Source organism: Colletotrichum abscissum (assembly GCF_030869225.1).
Source record: "Colletotrichum abscissum strain IMI 504890 chromosome Unknown Scaffold_78.1, whole genome shotgun sequence".
Classification (NCBI taxonomy): Eukaryota; Fungi; Ascomycota; class Sordariomycetes; order Glomerellales; family Glomerellaceae; genus Colletotrichum; species Colletotrichum abscissum.
Window position 1 is genome coordinate 83,370 of NW_026850523.1, and position 20,846 is coordinate 104,215.

The 20,846-nt window shown below is 53.8% G+C and overlaps 7 protein-coding genes across 7 annotated transcripts; 5 read left to right on the top strand and 2 right to left on the bottom strand.

The window, feature by feature from the left end:
* On the bottom strand, positions 1 to 1,855 carry CABS01_15989 (uncharacterized protein; the record flags this gene model as incomplete). The annotated part of the gene is made up of 2 exons (XM_060549321.1): positions 1 to 1,406; positions 1,666 to 1,855. The coding sequence occupies 2 exons, from the start codon at positions 1,853 to 1,855 to the stop codon at positions 1 to 3; spliced, it is 1,596 nt and encodes a 531-aa protein (XP_060390779.1).
* A 2,558-nt stretch (positions 1,856 to 4,413) lies between these two features.
* Positions 4,414 to 4,763, top strand: CABS01_15990 (uncharacterized protein; the record flags this gene model as incomplete). The annotated part of the gene is made up of 2 exons (XM_060549322.1): positions 4,414 to 4,438; positions 4,573 to 4,763. 2 exons carry the CDS (start codon positions 4,414 to 4,416, stop codon positions 4,761 to 4,763), a joined length of 216 nt encoding a protein of 71 aa, XP_060390780.1.
* A 161-nt stretch (positions 4,764 to 4,924) lies between these two features.
* Positions 4,925 to 5,182, bottom strand: CABS01_15991 (uncharacterized protein; the record flags this gene model as incomplete). Its single annotated transcript, XM_060549323.1, has 1 exon — positions 4,925 to 5,182. The coding sequence occupies one exon, from the start codon at positions 5,180 to 5,182 to the stop codon at positions 4,925 to 4,927; it is 258 nt and encodes an 85-aa protein (XP_060390781.1).
* A 2,360-nt stretch (positions 5,183 to 7,542) lies between these two features.
* CABS01_15992 (protein kinase) lies at positions 7,543 to 9,390 on the top strand (the record flags this gene model as incomplete). Its single annotated transcript, XM_060549324.1, has 1 exon — positions 7,543 to 9,390. The coding sequence occupies one exon, from the start codon at positions 7,543 to 7,545 to the stop codon at positions 9,388 to 9,390; it is 1,848 nt and encodes a 615-aa protein (XP_060390782.1).
* Positions 9,391 to 14,791: 5,401 nt separating this feature from the next.
* CABS01_15993 (uncharacterized protein) lies at positions 14,792 to 15,127 on the top strand (the record flags this gene model as incomplete). Its single annotated transcript, XM_060549325.1, has 2 exons — positions 14,792 to 14,896; positions 15,008 to 15,127. 2 exons carry the CDS (start codon positions 14,792 to 14,794, stop codon positions 15,125 to 15,127), a joined length of 225 nt encoding a protein of 74 aa, XP_060390783.1.
* Positions 15,128 to 17,692: 2,565 nt separating this feature from the next.
* On the top strand, positions 17,693 to 19,190 carry CABS01_15994 (glycolipid anchored surface protein; the record flags this gene model as incomplete). The annotated part of the gene is made up of 4 exons (XM_060549326.1): positions 17,693 to 17,810; positions 17,869 to 17,892; positions 17,957 to 18,144; positions 18,207 to 19,190. The coding sequence occupies 4 exons, from the start codon at positions 17,693 to 17,695 to the stop codon at positions 19,188 to 19,190; spliced, it is 1,314 nt and encodes a 437-aa protein (XP_060390784.1).
* Positions 19,191 to 19,981: 791 nt separating this feature from the next.
* Positions 19,982 to 20,533, top strand: CABS01_15995 (uncharacterized protein; the record flags this gene model as incomplete). Its single annotated transcript, XM_060549327.1, has 2 exons — positions 19,982 to 20,293; positions 20,366 to 20,533. The coding sequence occupies 2 exons, from the start codon at positions 19,982 to 19,984 to the stop codon at positions 20,531 to 20,533; spliced, it is 480 nt and encodes a 159-aa protein (XP_060390785.1).
* Between the last annotated feature and the right edge of the window lie 313 nt (positions 20,534 to 20,846).

The window sequence follows — 20,846 nt, forward strand, 5'->3', positions numbered from 1 at the left end:
CTATCGTCGGACGCCCCATCCGTTCTCTAGCAGATTCGTCGCCTCCTCGAGACTCAACCCCGACGTCTCGGGGTAGATGCGCCAGATGAGCCCGTACCCAACCAGACACACAAGCGCGTAGAGCACGAATGTCCACGACGGGCTCAGAGCGTCCATGAGTGGGAGGAACGTCAGGCCGACGACGAAATTGGCGCCCCAGTTGGTCGCCGTCGAGACGCCGCTGCCGATCGACCGTACCGCGAGCGGGAACAGCTCGCTCTGCATCCAGGGGACGTTACCCAGACCCAGCGCGTACGCCGCGACGTAGCCCATGATGCTGACGAGGATCAGCACCGCCGCGCCCCTGTCCGTGCCCGCTCCCTCGCCGGTACCGCCCTCCGAGGCTGCCGCCGTTTCGGGCCGCAGGTCGACAAAGGAGAAGCCGTATGCCGAGAGCATTAGGCCCGCAATCATAAACGGCAGGGAGTAGAGCAGAATCTTGCGTCGGCCGATGCGGTCGATGAGGCACAGCGCCGCGACCGTGAAGATGAAGTTTGTGACGGCGACGCTCATGGCGGTGAGGGTGGGCGTGCCGAACCCGACCATCTTGAAAATGGTCGCCGAGAAATACATGAGCGAGTTGAAACCGCACAGTTGCTGGAGGCCCTGGAGCAGGCAGGTGATGACCAGCGCGCGCTTGTTTCTCCCAACGGAGAACAGCTCCTGCCAGCCTCCCCACCACTCCATGCGCGGCGAACCCTCACGCCTCATGACCTCCCTCTCCTCCCTGATCTCAATCTCAATCTCCTTGATGACCGCCTCGGCGTTCCTCATGCCGCCGACCGTGTTTCCCAGCACCCTCTCGACGACCTTCTTGGCCTTGAGCGACTGGCCCACCATGACGAGCCAGCGCGGGGACTCGGGCATGAGGGCGAGGATCGAGCACTGCAGCGCCGCGGGGAGCGCCCCGAGACCGACCATCCAGCGCCACCCCGTCGACTGGTCACCGTACTCGGCGAACGCCCAGCCGATGATGTAGGCGACTACCTGACCCAGCGTGATGAAAAGGACGTTCATCGTCACGAGCCGGCCGCGGTGGCTAGCGGGCGCCAGCTCGGCGATGTACAGGGGCACGACGAAGCTGGCGGCGCCGACAGCCAGGCCGACGATGGATCGCCCAATGACCATGGAGGTGACGGTGCCGGCCCAGGCCTGCATCAGGGCGCCGAGGATGAAGAGGATGTCGGCGACGAAGATGACGCGCTTGCGGCCCAGCGCGTCGGCGACGATGGAGGAAAAGGGGGAGACGAGGAGGGCGAAGAGGGCGGTGCTGGAAGTGATGATGGACTTGTCGAATGTCGTTAGGACTCGGTTCGATAGGGAGGTGTCGATCTTGACGAGCGTTGCTGATATTACGCCCGTGTCATCTGCGCAAAGGGGTTTAGCATTTGCCTATTCTTCTTGTCTCATGAACGGTAGAATTGGGGGGGGGGGGGGGGGTTGACGGGTGGGTGGGGGTGTTGGGAGGGGAGGTTGTGGGGGGGGTGGGTGTGTGGGTGGGGGGGGTGGTGTTTTTGTATTGGCTTCGTGTTGGATCGCGATGTGTGGGTTTTGGTGGTGGCGTGTGGGGGGGGTGGGGGGGGGGGGGGGGGGGGGGGGGGGGGGGGGGGGGGGGCCGAGACTCACATCCAAAGAGCAATCCACTGATGCCGGCAGCAAATGTGAGAAGCCATACGAAAAGACTCGGGCCCGATTGGCGTGCATGCTTCATGGACGCTGGTAGCACGTCGGCCTCCTCTTCCGCGTCCCGGTAGTCAAGCTCGTCGTCTCGGTCCTGTCGGCCGGCCATCAGCGGAGCATCGATTGAGTCGGGCATTTTGGCGGTAGATCCACGCCAAAGAGGTTAGTGTTTGGGGGTGTGCGTGCGTGTCCTGTCTGTCGGGTCTTTATTTTATCATTAAACCTGTCGCAAAGTGTCGAAGAGAATGCAAAGGAGAATCTGAAAATGCCTTTCAAGAGGCCATGCTGCGGAGTGCGTCTCGGCACCGTCGGTCGGGGGCGAATGGAGGATGGGAGGCGTAAGAGGGTAGGTGATGGCGATGCTCCGAGATTCCCTAACAGCGGGATGCCAGCCACGTTACGTGTTTAGAGTTGAGATGTCGTAGCCTCAAGTCCTCCCTGGGTCCGGAAGCTTGGGGCTTTGCGGGGCACTTTGTCACTCGGGCCCCATGCACCCGCCAACTGTTTCGGGGATACTTTGGTGGTGTATGTGATGCGGGCACCGAGACAAAGTATCATCTTATCTCACGGGCCAGGCGGGGAGGGCCGCATCTATCGCCCGAACCAGTCAGCTTCAACACTCCGCGAATCCGAAACTCGGCAGCTGTTCACCGCCCTCCACCGCGAAGCACTGATCATTTGCGCAGCGGAATGAGGAGCCGCTCAGACGTCGTCATCTTTGGGACAACCGAGTGAGTCTCTTGGAGTGCTGTGGCTTTGTGTGGGGGTTGTTATAGACACCAGGTTCTGTAAAGGGGAAATTGCGACAATTTCAATTCAGAAAATGAAGCTGGTGTAGGACGGCGGAGCTGGGACTGCGAAAGGGACCTTGGACAGGACTCATGACCAGACCAGGGCCCATAACTCTAGATTTTGGATTAAACACAGAATTGCAAAGTTTCAACGTTGGTTTGTCGCCATGCCCTTTGCTCGGCAGACACATCCGCAACCTGGGACGAGTCGAGATGTAGGCAAGTAAGGTCTTTCGGAAACGTGCTTTACGTACCTTTGATGTACTCAGATGGCGCAAAATCAAGTGGAGGTCACCTTTGGCTCTTAGGTAGATGGATAGGTATCTCAATCCTTTACGCGCCGCTTCAAATGTTCAGGTGTTCGCTTCAAGGAAGCCGAGCAAACCTCCGTAACTCCGTCGCAATGTCAACCTTAGTACGGAGTATGCTGCTTTGCAATCATTAATCATTGAGGTGTGATCCGAAGTTTCAACTTCAGATCAACACGGTTCTCCGGACTTCTTCTGCACGCTTGGCCATTTCGGGTGACCGAAGAGTTGCTGTTGCTATTGCTGGATAAGTACCCACCGCAGCCAATAGATAGTGGGCTCGAGTACACGAGGGTGTTGTACATTGAGTCCTTGATCGTGAGACCTTGGCTTCGGAAGTAGCTTTGAGCTTCACAGATCTCGACAACCGTCTTTGGTCCATGATAGAGTATTTCTCACTCAATCTCATAATATAAACATCTAATCGATTGTGTAGCGCGATAAGGCACGTCATGTCGAGTGGGTTTTGCGACCTTTGTGGTATGGACCGAATGGCTTGCCGGTGACACACTCACCATCACCAGCGCCCGTTTCTTTCGTTTTCCAAGACTTGCGGCGGGCCAATAGAGGTGTGATCGAGAGAGTCGACTTTTTTTTTGGTGGCTTTCGTTGGAGCCCCGCCAAGCGAGCGACCAAGTCTTTGCTTGGCCAGAGGTAGCACGGCGCACCTCTGAGTTGCTCGTACATGAATGAAGCATCTCGCCGAAATGTCAAGAAGATATGCTCTCTTCTTATTAGATCCTAGTCCCTTTGGAATCTGTGTTGAGTTTGCGAGGCATGGCTGTATCGACACTGAGCCCCGGTAAAACTTTCAGGCCCGGCCTAGCCCTTGGCCTTGAGAGCAACAGACTCCGAGGCTGATTGCTGGACTGCTAGTGCAACAAATGGGCACCTTGCAGCATGCGAGGTAATAAGGAAGCTTGGGTCGGCCACAGGCAGTCACCGCAGGGTACATTAAACTCTCGGGCTACATGTACGGATACTCGTTGCAACTCATTAGTTTGTCAGATGTCAGATGAGGATGGTGCAGGGAGAGACGTTTGCGGGCCTAGCTCTGCGGGCGCGAAAGAGTCTCGCCCGGATCCTTGAGTGGACACAATCTATTCGTAGGAACGCCGGTAACCTATTTTTAAGGTACACAGAGAGTGCTTTTGTGCGTCCCGCCAAGGCAACGGTTTGCTGGGCAATGAAAGGTGAACACGAGCAAGAGTTCGTGGACTGATTCAATCATCGTGAAGAGAGAAATGACAGCCTGTAAAGCAAGCGTAGACATACGGCAAATGTCGAGTAATCCGGGGGATCGCCACTAGGGTGAGCGTCGACGAGCATGTGGAAGAGCATACATGTAGTCTCCAGTCGCCAGTGAAAGGGTCGTAGTAAGTGAAGTGAGTGTGGGAGGGCAATGAGTGCGTCGATCTTGGTATTCCAGGCTGTTGTCCAATTCCGTTTCCTGAGTTAAACATCTCTTATATCGAGTGAGAGGAGAAGTTGAGAGGGCTCAAAAGCGGGCCCAGGGCCACTCCGAGAGCCTGGGACAGATCTGGCGATCGTGATTACCAATAACTGTCAAGCGCCAACTCGGCTCAGTCTCATCCATGTCAGGCCGCTGTCGCGATATGAGTGAGTGCTCTTGTCTTCTGGAGGAGATATCCAGCAATTCCGGCTTCCTTTACATAAGGTCCAAGATGCCCTAAGCCAGTATGGCTCGCTGGAGGTAAGCGAAGTACCGGTACTTTCGTCCCCCTCCCGCTCAGTTGAGGAACGCACGCGGAGCAAGTCCCACCCCACCACTGCATTCCAGCTCGCACCTTCCATTGTGACCTTGCAGCAAGAGCAGCAGCAGCAGCAGCAGCAGCAGCTTCCGTCTGGACCTCCCCCCGCCGCTCCCACCCTTCCTTCCATTCCTCTTCCCGTCTCGCGAGCCGACCTCCACTCTCTCCACTGACACCGGCCGGCGGACGTCAAGAGCCTGGCACTCCGACTCTCATCCTGGCAATTCACTTCTGCATCACAATCCTTCGCTACCGACCGCAACTTGGACACCAGTCATGTCATCTCTCCCGCTTCAGCATCCAATCAAGCAAGCCTAGAGACACTCGATGGTTATCAAACGAACATGGTACCGCCGGGTGAATCGTGATGAGCAGAGGCCGGGGGCATGCTCATGCTCATGCTCATGCTGATACTCCAATAGAGAATCTGCACTTCGCCTGCCTTGTTGCCCGCAACGTCCCTCCTGGTGCAGCAGAATATCCGTACACTACCTTGCGGATATACGGGCACTTTCTCGATAACAACACCGCAGAACGACTCCTTCAACAGCTCGTGTGCTGCCCCGGAATCTGCTGTGATCAGACATGGCATGGCACGATGCAGGGTTTAGCCAAGACAGCGAGTATCCAAGCGCCTGGTGCTCTCGAGCTTCTACGACCAAAATGCCCAAAAAAGCATACCCAAAACGGCACACTACGACCCTCCCGTGCCTCCCTCGACACTAACCATTGATCTCTGTGTCCCAACCCGTCCATTATTATTCGACAGTCGCCGATCGATGGAACCTCCTGTTGGTGCCGGGGAGCCCAATTGAACCGGGGGCTCGCGCAGGAGAGTGTGTGGGTTGAAGGAATCAGTTGGGAAATCCTGGCTCGCGGCCTGCTTCTTGCCTGGCAATGAGCCAGCCTGCCGGTGCCCACCGGTTGTACCGCCGCCCTCCCGGCGGCCAGACTTTGAAAACGCCCGCTCGTCTGCGCAGTGCAGTGCTCCTATTTGTCTGTTGGCTCCCCGAAGCCTGTTCACGGAGTCTGCGAGCATATTTCCCCTCCAAGACAGGTGAGATCAGGTCACGTACGGAGCATACCGTACGCCCTATCGAATTTCTGCCATCCTCGCTTCTTGTCGCGCAACGATGTATGATACTGCCCATCTTTCAAGGCGGACGCAGCGACCGCATCCAAGCCACGAACACGTCTGAAGCTCAACGTTGGAAAAAAGATATGCTCTCAGAGTGGGGGTCTTTCTCGTCGACCCCTACCAACTGCAGTACGTCCTTGGGGATACCCCACCTTCGCCCACGCTGTACGCTGCGAGCCATGACGTTGGCCAGTAACCCCTGATAGAGGGGTCCCCCTCAGGGTCTTGAGTACGAGCCTACGATATGCGAGCCTGCGAGGTGCGAGGTGCGAGAGTCAGGGAGCGAGCTGGCTGCGCGATGACCTGATGCGACGAGCATCGTTGATGTCGCGTGCATTCTACATTCAGTCGACGCCAACGCACGCCAAGAATGCCTTCATTGTTCACCCGCACGGCATGGGGGATCGGCCACGATGCGCTGTGGACGAAGCAGTGTAACAGCAAGAAAAGGCAAGCCCCCGTCCAGCAAGTGCTGACTTGCAATGTACGATGCCATGCACCCCGGGTGCGTGCGGCATCCCGCCAGCGAACTTGAAAAGCGTGCCTGTCAGGCTGCCAGAGCGAATTTGGCGCTTTTTACCGAATAGACGACGGGCCAAGGTTAACTAACTAATACAGAAGAGATGGCTACTGATCCGTATCATATGGGACAACCATCACTCTCGGACTCGAAGGTTTTCTTATCTCGCCGCCAGGCCGGCCAATGAGCTTACCACGTCATGCGAGCCACAAGCTCAGAGTTCCCCATCACGAGAGTGCCGGCAAAGTAAACGCAACTTTAGGAGAGTCAGGGCCAGGGGAGATATCTCACCGGGCACCTCGACGGGCACCTCGAATGTACCATCACCGTCTACAATGGCCACGGCAGCGGCAGGCTTATGAGTAGGGGACAGGGTTCGGGTGCTTCGTACAAGTACAGGTACAGGTACAGGTACAAGCCGTCCCGTAGACCTCGTTCCCCCCCTTCTCCAACTGGAAGACGCAGACGGGGCGAGGGCACGCGAGAATGAGACTGATGGCTCATGCAACCGCGCTTGCGCCCGCAAGCCGTACGCCGGGGCCTTCTTCGCCTTCTGTTACTAGTGTGTTGCCAACCTTGCCCCCGCTATGCCGCCCGCTGCGTCCCCAAAGGCAAAAGCCAAAAACGCCCCATCCTGGGTGTGTGGACTTGCTGATACTGGGCAATTGTAGACGAGTGTTGGGGCCCCATTTGCCCATTGAGAACGGGGACCAAAGTACCTCTGCTTACGGCTTTGCGAGACGCGGTACAAGGGCTGCCGCGAAAGCCAAAGGTAAGGGTAAGCTGCCTTCTCTCTTTAACTGAGGGTGCCCAAACATGGAAGCAGACGTGGACGGACGGACTCGACATGGAACTGACCACCAACCCGACACTTCCTCTGACCCCATGAAAATAATTCCGTTCCCGTCCAGTACCAATCTGATCTGCTTCGTCTCAAACATAAACCTCACACACTCCCAATAATCTCTTTTTGCTGGACCTATTTTTGCAGCTCGCAGCTCTCAGCTCTCAGCTTTCAGCTCCCACATCCCGACCTCCGGCTGCTTCTCCCCCCCCAGAAACGGGCTTTGAGGCACGCGGTAATGCAGCCTGTATCGCCAGCGTCCTAGACGGCAGGCACGTCACCGCATTTCAGGGGGCCAGCAACTGCGCGAAGCAACCCAGGACACGCCAAAAAAACCCTCCAAGTGGAACATCGAGCCCGTGAGCCAGCTATACGCGGCTGACCCGACGTCTCCGCAAGGCTGAACAGCCCTCACGAGACCAACCTCTGGATTTTTGGACAACGGGCACCATGGGTCAGTGGTGGGATGCATCAAAGATTGACGCTACTGTCACGAGACAGTTCGTCTGTCAGTACCTCTTACCAGAGGAGATTGAGCGCCTAAGCCAGCCACTAGCTTTTGGTGATGGTTTGACGGATGAGACGTATTGGGACTGGATCAACAACAAGGCCAAGCGCATCTTCTTGATTCTCGTCGACCTCAAGATCCCAGATCAGATCTTCGGTATCGTCGACGACTCATGGGACGACCATGACCTGCCCATATCTTCCGAGCATGTCGAGCGGCTTAGGTTGACGGCTCAAAGGGACGACAAGATTGAGCGCAAGTTTTTTTCTCGCCAGTTCACCTATCTGCTGAAGCCCTTCCAACGAGGCGACCACGTCGTCTTTAACGAGTACGAAATTGTTCCTCTCGAGATCATCGAGCGCAGACCGGCGGGGAATACCTCAGTAGACAAGGTCGTCCTCCCCAACTGTCCCGGTACAGTCTTTTACCGACGCCGCATCCCACTGGGGAACGGGTTCGGCCAGCTCTCCAAAGGCGAGTTCGTCGAGATCATCAATAGCATCAGGGGGATCCAGAATGACCACTTGGTATCGTATTACGCTTCATACACGCAGGTCGGAGCGGCATACGTCCTCTTCACACCTGCTACCGATTCCAACCTGAAGTCTTTCTTTGGCAATACGCCATCCACCTTTAAGAATCTGTCAAAGAAGGAGCGGAGACGGACGATTATGAACTGGATCCTTTGTCTCGCTGACACCCTCGCCTACCTTCATAGTAGAAGGCTATGCCACGGGAACATCAAACCTTCATCTATACTCTTCACCAGTCAGCTCCACATCTTTTACTCGGATTTCACGAGACTAAACGCCGAGGTTTTAGCCGGTTACACGGACAAGAATTCGTTTGACCGGGAGTCATACGACTACGCAGCCCCGGAACAATGGTTTCGCCCGACAGGCGGTCCAACGAGTCCTTTGGGTCGTATGGCGACGATGGCTATATCGACGTCTCCGGAGACGCACACCAACTTCTCCATCCCAAGGAGTGATAACCCGGGTAGCCCAAATGCGATGCTGAACACGCCCAACCCACATCTGAACCCGCAAGCCGCCGACATCTTCTCGCTTGGCTGTGTCATCTTGGACCTGATGAGCTTCCTCGTCAAAAAGACAACAAAAAGTTTTGCCGCACACCGTGCTGCCAAGCACAAGACCCCCGGTCGTGGTGGTGCTGTGTTGGATTCGTCATTTCACAAGAACCTCGGACAGGTCGAGTCCTGGATGTCGACACTAGCAAAGGAGGCGTCAAAGAAGGTCTCCGAATCCGATGGAGGCCTCGTGTTCCGAGGCATCGTACCGTTAATGCACATTGTTGCCCGTATGCTGTCGGCGAATCCGATGGACCGACCCTCAGCTGCCGAGGTGCAAACACAAGTGTACCAGTTGTTGACCAAATACTGCGACATTAAGGAGCCTCACTGTGTTCATCAATACGGCGGCTGGGACTTTGGCATGTCGCACTTGCGCATACAGCCCATCAGCCCCAATGCCGAACTCATGCCGCAGCCTATCCGACAGAACTCAATACCGCAACTGCCGCGACGTGGCAGTGAGAGCATTGGAAGCATCAGTCCGAGAGGGTTATCCCATTCGAGAACGAACAGCAGCGGCGGTATGTCGAATAACAGCGGGATGAGTAGTGCGGCAAGCAGCGATCAAGACCGAGACCTCGGGCCCGGGTTCACTGCTATTCGGAACATCCGGGTACCGCCGGTACGATCGCCCGGGCCGTGGGACTCGAGCCCCGGTGTCCAGGGCGGACGTAGCGACCAAGCTCCGGTGTATTGAGACACGGCGCCTCGACGCGAAGCCCGAATGTGTGGGCGAGGTACAACAGCTCATGAGCGATATTCAAACTTTTTTTCCCCATTGTGTTGGCGCGGTCCCGATATCGATACCACACACCATACCGCCTGGGGTTTTGCATCAGAATCTCAATATGAGATAGAGAAGTGCGGGGAATGCGCGCTCGAATGGTCATGACACGAGATGTTTTGATGGTGATTTTTTTTTACTCTCGTCTTTGTTGCTCAGCGATACCTCTGCCGCAATTGCCCATCGCAAATGGGTCTGCATACAAAGCAAGCCCAATCATAGTCGAAAAAAAGAGAAGCCGAAATAGGAATGAAGATTCGATATTGAAATCATATACCCGTACATCTTTGTAATTGTCGAATGGTCCAATGGTTTCTTTCGACTGTGCGGGTTCCGAGCCGAGCCATGAACAGCGAGAGCCAAGGTGCTATAGGGAGGGCGGGGGCAAAAGATGGAGAAAAGAATGAATAGCGCGGGGATGGGAGACGACCGCGAGCGAGGGAGGGGACGAAGTGGTCCCTTTTTGTACGTAAGGAGCTTGCTAGCAATAGCTTTGCCCATCAATAGGGTAAATTCCGCTGATTGAATGGGCGAGAAATGGCATTATTCGTGCCACTGGTTACGTGATGGCCGTGAATTCGTCGAATGGGCAGTTTACATGACAAACGGAATTCCAAAGAGGCTTTTTTTCCAGCAGGGGGGGTCTCACGGGCTGTGAGGAGGAGCGCGAGGAGTAAGGTAGGTAAGCGCGCAGGCGTGGTAAGGTACTAGGTTTTGAAGTGAGGCTTTCTCCCACCTTGTTCCTTTTGGGGGTGTTGGGGGCGATGGCGGCGGCGGCGTGCCGCACGAGCTGCTGCTGCAACACTACAAGGTACGGTACTGGCTTTAACAGCAAATTGCAATGAGGTGGCTCATGTAGGTAGCAGTCTGGCACGCTTGTTGATTCGTCTGTGGACCACCTGAAGGACGAGAAATCTACGCAATGGGTTGATGGGAATTTCCAAGCTGCTCTGTCCAAGGTATTCCGGGTACCACGAGGTGCACTGCTGCTCCTGCTCCTGCTCCTGCTGCTGACGCAGCTCATCCCTGCGAGGCGGATGAACCCCGCGTTTTGAAAGAGGGAAACTCAAAAGACAAACACATGCGGGGGACATTGAGTGAATGCTTTTTGACGGTTGAAATGACACGACGACCGGTTCTTTATGGGACGGCCAGGTGCCTAGTTATTCGTACAGATTAGGATTCGGTTGTGTTCGGGTGGAATGCCACATGGTTTCTCCTGAACCTGGTATTGAGGTTTGGAGTTGTTCATGAGCTTGGGAATGATGCTCGTGTGCTGCTCGCCGAGTTTGGGTTCACAGGTCGACCTACGGATATCTTGTGCGTGACTCGGTTTGTATGAACATGTTTACGTTTGTGCCTCCTTCTTTCTGTTGTTTGCTTCGAAGCTTGTCTGGTCGTGTTGATTTTGTGTTAACCTCCACAGAAAGGTCGTTTCCGAGTTTTTGATACAAGTTGAAGCCTGGTGTCGTTGACAAGTTCTCCGGGATGAACTAGGCCGAGAGCTCTTGACCACTCGCGCTGCTTGCGAGATTTGGGTAGACGTTGGGGATACATTTACTTCTTGGTGGAGACTGGCTAGGGAACTCAATGGTCCCGATTTACATAGCTGCGGCGAGCTGCCGAGAGAGATGAATCACGGGGAAGGGGGAAGCGCGCTTGATGCAATTGTTTCTTGACGGCAATGAAATCATGTACCTACCTGCATTGAGTCTATCTGAGCTGATTCTTCCTGCCCTGTTTTCTGTTCAACGAAGAGTAGCGTCCCGTATGGTGACCATCTCTCACGGTTGGCTGAAGGGATTCGATGTCATGAGAGAAGTTTGGAAATGCTAGGCAAGTCCGTTTTGGCCTCGAGTGCCACTAGATTTAGGAGGATCTCCATGTTCTTACATAGACTTTAGGTAGCAGCGCTAAATTGCGACAAGTTCAGCACAACTGTCTGGAGAAGAAGGGAAACGCGTTTGCCTCAAGTCCGGCTCTATCATGGTCGTGCACATGCGGGTGGTGATTCTGATGTTCTAGGTGCTCGGAAGTCGATCTGTTCTCCCGGACCAGTCACTCTAATGGTTAATTATAGTGGCTGAGAGGTGCAGAATGAACTTATTCATGCTCCAGTCGTTCAAGGTTGACACACAGTGGCTTGTATATAACTTAGAAGGTCGTCCATCTATCGCATGAGAATAACGCCAGGTTCCTTGAATATGGAGTTTTTATATTACCGAAGAGTCTTTACAGGTCTTTACATACAGCAAATTCCTGTTGTTAGTCCAGTCTCTTGTGGACTTGTACTTCTCGGGTATCTAGTTACACTTGTGAGATACGCGTTCTATAACCTTTCCAGGAGGACCGAATACAATCCCGCCTGCCAGATCAAATGACTATTCGTTACAATCGTAAGAGGGGATTCTTAGAACGGACGGCATGGGAAGGGAATGCTGCTAGAGACCCAACTAAGTCCGCCTACCCAAAGACGACATGTCTGTATTCGACCCCGAACTCCGTCTTCGACACGACCGGCAAGATCGAAACATGGTGACTACTTGAACCAATCTGTTTCACGCCAGCGTGGGGCTCGTCATCTTCCGATATCAAAATTCACAAAGATCTCATCATGCGGCTGTTATATCTGTTGATGTATCAAGAAGTGAACCGTCTGTTGCTCCTCACGACAGCGTAAGTAATACACCCATGAGAGGGTTTCAGTTCCCGATCATGAGCTCAGCTTGCTATATGAAGCCGTGAGAAGATTTTCTCTTCAAATTCCAGTCTCTCACGCGGCGAAGCATTCGACAGTTATAGCAAGTGAACCCTTCTTGGCTTGGTTCTGCCCAACGTTGTTTTCGGACGTACGATGGCGGGTCTTCGACGACGTCAACATCCTCGACAGACCCCTTTGAGTGGTTCTCTGGCAAGCATTGCTTGTTGATGAACGAAAAGTAGACATTCGCCCCGATAGACAGTATGATGATCTACAAGAGAAAATCGGTGAAGGTTGCTCCGTGGAGGACATACTCTTAGCCCCGTCTAGCTACCTCATCATCTAGATCATGCTATAAACTTCTTTGGAAATTCCGGCCCACTGCCGTTGATGGATACTCATGCGAACAACGTAAGGGCCCTCGAGAAAGTGGTAACATCTTACTTTACCATCTTCTTCAATGTCAAAATAGCGGAGTTGCACGAAAGGTAGAGAGAATGAGCGGTTAGCTCAAAGAGTCTTCTCCGAAACTAGCCCGTTTGAGGTGAGACTTGTCCAAATCTGACCTGCTGGGGCAGGCGGTTGCTCTGGTCTCCTCAGTTCACAATTCATTGCTACCCAATGAGTCTTTAGTGGTACAGGAGGAGCATGCCTACGACTCCTGGCTTGTTCAGAGAGCTCTACTGTTCTCCTTGGTCAATCGTTGCCGCGGAGTCTCATAGAGAGGATGAAAATAATGAAGACACCGCAAGGCTGCTGAAGGAATCCCTCCATCGTGAGGTTCTTGAGGCGGCGGATGTTCAGGAATCTTCAACTTTCCATAAAGAATCCATGAGGGAACGCTTGTAGGTCGAGTTGACGGAGCAGCGCATATTTCGGACAGCGTCGAAGCGAGAAAAGGTGACGGAACACCCAATAAGCAGGTTCATTGCCTTCTAGAATTGAGGTAAAAGGGGATATGTCGTCGTTGGTATCTATGTAAGAACGCCTAGGACAGTCATCGACAAATTCCATCGCAAAAGCAGACCGTTCAATGCTGGTTGTTCAAGGTTCATAGTCACACGAGCTGATCAGTAGCCTCCCTCTGCAACTGGGCTCATCTCAATGTCTGTCACATCTGTACTCGATGTACGATCTGAAAAGAGAAAGCGCCAGGTAAAGTTCACACCGTGTCATGACTGAGAACCTCGACGGACCTACACCATACAGTACGGGCGGTTGATGCACAATCGCCAAGTCTGCGATGAATCTGTACCCGCCCTCCCTGCGGACTAGGAGAAACCAAAGATCGGTACACTTTAGACATCTGCCCTTACCTTATTCAATGTCTCTAGAACTGTTCTAAAGTGCCCTTCCGAGGTCCAATACATGAAAATAAGAGACCTTACGGCAAGGGCCGACAGCGACAGAGAAGGGATAACGACCAGTGCTTTTCCGTCAACTACGAACCAGAACCACGTTGCACAGGCGTCACATCTTCTCCCTGGCGACCTACTCAAGACGAACGAAGAAAAAAAAGTTCAAGGCCACAGCCGGGAACCACCCCAAATAACTCTGCTGCGACCACTTGGTGGCTTTGCGGGAAGCAGACGTCAACCCCCGTTTCGCGTTGCCGCTGAACCAGGGGAGGGGCCGTTCGATGCTCGACTACCTAGGTGGGTAGGCAGACTCGCAAGTTGCAACCTCAGAGTTGCAGCTGGGATTCGTCGCTTGTTGGTGGGCATGGCATGGCATGCGGGGACCGGAGGTGGAGGTGGGTTGAGGATCTACTCCGTACCTCTCTGGAACATGCCGAATGCGCAGGCTTCCATGTTGCATTTAGGCGAGCGACACGGCGAGAGAGACACACCCGAGGTTTTTGCTTCGCATAGTGTGCTTGTTGGCTGCATTTGGCTTCACCTTGAAAGGTGGCCGGGGAAAAGCGTGGCCGCGACGTCTTCGGGTCAACGCGCCGAAGCCGTCTCAAAATTGGACTCGTCGGTGTAGAACTGGCCGACTACGGTGGCTTAGCTCCCCGCACCATTGGCTTCTCTTGTCGTCTGTCTGGACGAGGTGCGAGGACAAAAGCCAAGCGATTCGAGTGCCGAGCGATGGGATGGGATTCTGAGAGGCTAACCTAGCCTTATTCTGGAAGTGAGGTGTTACTGCCCTTATCTTCGCCCAGACCGAGAGAGCAGATCGCCCGTCGTTTTTTTGATGGGCGCGCGGCGTTTTCTTGGCAACTGGTTTGCGCCTTAGACCCTTACCATTCCCCGCTGGCCTCGTTGTCTGCCCATCAGATGCTGATGGCTCTCAAGTGTCGAGCAGCAACACCCCGCCTTCGTCAATCTGTACGGAAACTCCGTATGGGTACTTGAGCTGCCAATAACTTTCACGGATACCGCGGAGGCAGGCGGGGGAAACTCAGGTCGAGCTTGTTGATGGAGCGACGAGGGGGTTTCCTTTCATGTTTCAGCCCATGCAGGGTGCCGGCCAGAAGGGAGCTTTTGTGCTGCTTGCAAATAAATGTTCTGACAACTTGCCAAACGAGATGGAAAGGCCATGGTGAGATTATCGACAGTGGTATCAAATGCATGTCTCACTGAGACGGTCAGTTGCTGGAGCCTCGTCGCCATGGCAGATTCCTGCATCGACAAAACCATTTTATCGCCGCGATACAAACAAGAAAGCTCCTATGGGCTTCGCATTGCTTTATTTCGTCGTGCTGTCATTGCTCCTGTTGGATGAGCAACACGCGGCGGGGTGCGCCGCAAGTGAATGCAAACGTTTACACTTGATGCAGCTGACAGCCCATTGCATCAACTCTCTGCGGCATGCCACCTTCTTCAATGCTACGACGCACCACTTGCGACGGGCAATGGCAGAGAAGATGCGGCCAAGAGGCTCCTCGGAGGGATCCAACGACGGATTCTCCCAGGATGTCAAGGTGCCGCAATGCAACGAAGCTGACACCTGGGTCCACAGGTGACATCAATTCGCTCTCTGTTTGCTGCGAACTCTCTCCCTGATTCCCTGCTCTTCAGATCAGTGGGCTCGCGGTCGGAGGGAGTCAAGGTGTTCCTCGAACGAAACGGAAGCCCGAGTTTTCACATCTTTTTTTGCAGTGGCCGTTGCAACCCTCGCCGGATAAGGTCCACAGGCAGTGAACGGGACCGGGGGTTAAGCTTACCCTGGTTCGTGTCAACGATTGCCTGACTGCAGGGCCAAGAGGGATTTTCAATGAGACGCTGCGATCAGAGTGTTGCGTCATACTCATTATCCGGAAGCCATTATTACTAGACCACCTTTTCCTGCCGTGTAGCCGCCCTCGACTTTGGGGGCTGTTGAATACACCACGAACAGGAAATGAAGACGGGACAAGAGCCAATTTCCAGCCGCACCCTGTTGGATGACCATCGCTAATCTGGAGAGGCATCCCCGCAAGGTGGTCTAGGCGAGCCGGTGAAGAAGCAGAGGATATTAAGCAAGTAAATCGCGTCGAGGCTAGCCATGGTGAGCTGGGGGAGAGGACGGAGTCTTCGCCGTTACGTCGAAAGCTCGATGGGCAAGGACCAGCTTAATCCCTGGCACAGGTCGTCGCAATTGGGAAGAGGCATCCAACTTGAGAATGGCAGAGGCGAGGCCAGGCATTGTGGCGAGTTGAATGCCTCGCTGTCGCCGTCCTCGTTCGTCGTTGGCTGCGTTCTGCCGGAGCACTAAATCTCTGGCTGACAGCCTAGTATTAGCAGCCACCCATCAGCCAGAATAGCTCGGTCCGTTTCCCGGGTGCCCGACTCGTGTCCGAGTGGACGTGTGGCTACGCGAGGCTAGTGAGAGGCGACGAAAAGTGGCGGGCTATTTTATCGGATTGGGACAGCAAAGAAGCTGGTCTGGTTGGGCAGGCGTCAAAGACGGCGTGGCTTCGGGTGGATGGCGCCATGTTGTTTGTAGCCGTGGGGGCAAAAGAAAGAAACGACGGCCAAGTTTGCTTTTGTGTCTTCATTGTCTGTAGTCTGGAGATTGAAACAAGGGCAGAGAGTCTAGGAGTAGTACCCGCAACTCCGTGCCGACCTTGTGAGGTTATTTCCCTGATCGATTGAGTGAGGGGATATGCTTGTGTATCTGTAATTGTTGTGGACTCTGGAGGCGGAGAGCGGGAGGGATCGAAGGATTCCGATGAGAATCATCAGCCCTGGAGGAGAGATGTCATAGCTGTCAACCAAGACCAAGAAAAGACGCGTCGGCGTCTTGTAAACTCAGCCTGCTTACTGGGTGACTCCTCCTCTGGTGTTGCGTCTTGCATCACCCACCCGCGTTGCCCCCAATGAGGCCGACCAACGCCGCCGGTCTCTCTGCAGCAGGCAGTCCATGTCGAGTCGGTTGTGTGTCGAGTGAGAAAGGCCAGGGTGTTGAGGCCAGTCAGAGTCAAGACTTTTGTGACTCTGGAGCCTCTGGACCACTCTTGGGCCGGGCGACAATCAAGATAGGCCGTCTTCACCCCTGGCCCGCCGCCAATGGCACAACATGGCGCACCTCCATTGATCCAGACCCATGCAGTCGGCCTTGTTGCTTCAAGCTTGAACTCCTGGTTCGTTTTTTTTTTCCCTCGTTGCGCACCTAACGCACCCCTGCCGCCGTCGTTTCCCACCCTAGACCGGGCTCCGTGGCTCCTTGCTAGCACCAGAGCGAGCTCCAAGCTTCTCGTCCTAGGCAGTTTTCTCATCCGTTTGGTACTCCACGTGTGTGGAGAGGTGGGATGGGATTCCAAAAAGAGCAAGAGAGGAACGTTGTTACTTGTAAGAACGCCAGCAGGGGTAAAGAAAAGAGAGGGAAAAAACTGCAGTCTGCAGGGCCTTGTTGTTCGGAGTGTCTGCCGTGTTGAGCTGCAGTAGCAAAGCTGGGACAATAAAATCGATAGCTTCCCTCCCCATCCCCCAAGCAAGGCGTTCCCGTCATCTTGAGGTGAGGCTGTTGCTTATCCACGATATTCGACGCCAGGCAAAGTCTCTTTCCTTCCACCTCGTCTGACGGCCTTCAACACGGTTGCTGCCCTGTTTGGATCTTTCTGTCGTTTTCGCCAAGAACGGACGTTGTTTGCGGAGTGAGAGTGTCGCCTTGTACAACGTTGTAATCGCGAGAGAAGGAATTGGTTGCGGTTGGTGCAGGACGAGTACTCGACCAGATCGAAGGAAGGAGCACGACAACTTGTGAAGACCTGCAAAAAAGAGGCAACCACGGCCAACAGTCGTTACTTTCTCCGCCTGGCAAGAACACCTGCTCAGTTCAGCATTCGCCCTACTGAGGTGTCCCTCGCCATTAGTTCGAAATCTTTCGTCGACACGAGCCACAGCCAACAACTCTCGATCCTCAACATCATCAACAGACTCTTGGTCGTATTTCTTTCTTCTTCTTGGCTTTCTTGGGAACCGCAGCACTAAGGCATCAGCATTCTCACCATTCGTCGCATCCTCACCCATTGCTGTATTTGCTAGTTGAAGCTTATCAGAAGGATTTTCTTGCGATTACTCCTTCATCATGCGAGCCTCCAAGCTCGTCTCGGCATTATTGCTTGGCACTGCCGCAGCCCTTGCACCAATCGAGATTGTAGGCAGTAAATTCTTCGACGAGAGCGGCAAGCAATGGTTCATGAAAGGTACGCCAATCATCTACTGCATTTCTGACTAGAATCCTTGGGACTGACGCAATCACAGGCATCGCATACCAACTGACACCAGGTTAGCCCAGTCTGTCTGAATGCACACTTACAAAGTCCGCTGTCTAACACAAAAGCTCGTCCAGATGACCCACTGGTTGATACTGATCAATGCACCCGCGACGCCAACCTCATGAAGACGCTGGGTACCAACGCAATCCGCGTTTACCACGTCGATTCCAGTGCAAATCATGACGGGTGCATGTCTGCCTTTGACAAGGCCGGCATATACACCCTCATCGACTTGGACACTTTTGACTCGTACATTCTTCCTGTTGGTGCCCCCCTGTTCTGTCCTATCTCCAGCTCGCGTGCTTTGGCTTACAAGAGGTACAGAATACTCCCTACTGGAACGAGACGCAGTTCAACGCATACGCCAAAGTAATGGACAACTTTGCGAAATACGACAACGTTCTCGGCTTCTTCATTGGTAATGAGATCATTGCACTTCCCACTCAGTCCCAGGTCGCCCCTTTCATGAAGGCTGCCGCACGAGACATGAAGGCCTATCGCGACAAGAAGGGTTATCGCAAGATTCCCGTCGGCTACTCCGCGGCAGACATCGCTGAGTTGCGGCCCATGCTCCAGGACTACCTGACCTGTGGCGGAAAGCCAGAGGACAACATTGACTTTTTTGGACTCAACTCGTACGAGTGGTGCGACCCAAACACGTACGAGACCTCGGGATACACAAACCTGCAAGCCATGGCCGAGAAGTTTCCTGTGCCCATCTTCTTCACGGAAACGGGATGCATCACAGGTCAAGGCCCGCGTACATGGGACGACCAGAACGCCATCTTCAGCCAGCCCATGGTTAATGACTGGAGTGGAGCCATGGTTTACGAATGGATTTACGAGGAGAACCGATATGGCATTGTGTCATACGGACCCGAAGTATCGAAGACCATCACCGCTGACGACGTGTACGATGGCTTTACCCGCAAGGGCACTCCAACCCCCAGAGCCCCAGAGTTCCAGAATCTGCAAGCCAAATGGGCCACCATCACTCCTTCAGGAGTCGCAAAATCCAACTACAATCCGACAAGCGTCTCTACCCGCGATTGTCCTAAAGCCACGGGGGGTTGGTTGGTGGACGGGAACGTCCGTCTGCCTACTCTCGGAGAGACGTTTAAGGGCAGCTTTTCTTCGAGCCCGACAGGATCAGTGACTTCGGGCTCAAGCACCAGCGCTTCCGCAGCGCCCACGCAATCCGCTGAGTCCTCGGCACCCGAGAGACCTTCGGGATCTGGCACCAAGCAAATCGCCGGTATGGCTGTTGGATTGGTTGGTGTCATGATCTTCTTCACTGTGTGGATGTAATTGGTCACGAAAATTTTTATTCTTCTGTACATTTTGTGCATTCACTATTACGACGGATTGGATTATGGATTATACCCCTTTTGCGAATACACGGAAGCTTCGTATTGAAGCAGGGCATTTTTCAAGGCGTTGGTGGCAAGAGGACGAGCGTACGGAGACTCGTTTCTAGACTTGCAAAGGGTTTGGTCAACTTTGTTCCATATTTGCTGAGTAAAAAGGGTGATCTTCCAGGAGGGGGAGTGGTCACCAAGGGTTCCTCGAAAGTCGTTTCCTTGGAGAAGATGACGATGGAGATGGATTAATTAATATACCCTGTCAGAGAACAACATGGAGAGGCCCTCCTAGGACACCTTGAGTTACGATGATGGCAAGAGCCTCTCCGAATACAATAGACACCAATTTTCGATGTAAACGCTTGTTTCCTTCCACACATGTTGACGTTCTGGTGTCGGCGGACTCACATCCATTGCAACTGCCTTGACGAGCTGCTGCTATACCATCTGCTGCGGGAAATCAATTTGCAATCTGTCGCCCCTGCGACTACCATAAAGCTTTCATTCTCAAGAGGAAGGAGAGTCTGGTGGTCTCAAAATTCAGACTGAGGAAGCCTCTCTGAAAATGACCTCCGTCATGGAAATCTTCGCATCTTCCACTCGGCATTGCACAATCATCTGGGCCGTTTGAGCTAACGAAGTACGCCATATCCCAATCATCAACATCCTTCAACAAACAACATTCCCCAAGAAATCAACGGACTCCAACTTTCAACCAGCAGCATCGGTATCGGCACCATGCCCTGCTTCTTCTTTCAGTATGGCAACCCTCCTCCCGAGACTACTCACAGGCACGCTCCCAGAGAAATGACGCATCACGAACCCGACCATCGTCATAAAGCGGCCAAATCACACGGCCGTGCCGTCCACTTGCCGAGATGGTTCACTTTCAGGAATTTCGTCTATCTCGTGATCGCAATCTGGACGATCATTGGCACTGTCTTCATAGCGGACTACATACGAACCCAGACAGGGTACCAAGCACTCTTTGATCATTCTGTACAAGGTTCTTCGCCAGATCCTACGGTTGATGGTGATTACCGACCAAAGGTATGGGTTTCATTGTCATTCTTGGTTATAATAGTAGAGAGGACTTGTGCTAATGTTTGTCTTGCGTCCAAGTACACACATCGAGCCACAATATCTGGAAGGCCTTTCATGAGAAGCTCGATGGCCATGGATGCACGTACTAGCATGGCTGGATCCGATCACGCGACTCTGCAAAACATGTTGCTTGCTATTGCCGGCACAAGTCTCGTCCTTCTGGAAATACTCTACGAGTCTGTCTAGATTGGACATAAGATGTACGCCAGATCTAGAAAGTGGAAAATACAGCATGGCCGACGTCGGGCGATTTACGATCGATGAGACCAGCTCCCCCGCGCGACAAATTGACCCAGTTCTGCTTCGCTGGGAGGACGAACTCCTTAAACAACATAGTATACCTTAGAGCACCGCGAGGAGCACTACCGCCGGGGAGCGACGCGGAGGGAACGGTGGCTGGATACTAGAGGTCCTTGATGACGCGGGATGACCTGAATAACTCGGTTCTTTTTGTTAGGCTTACTGAGCAACTTCTCGGAAGCTCGCTCTTCCATCATGG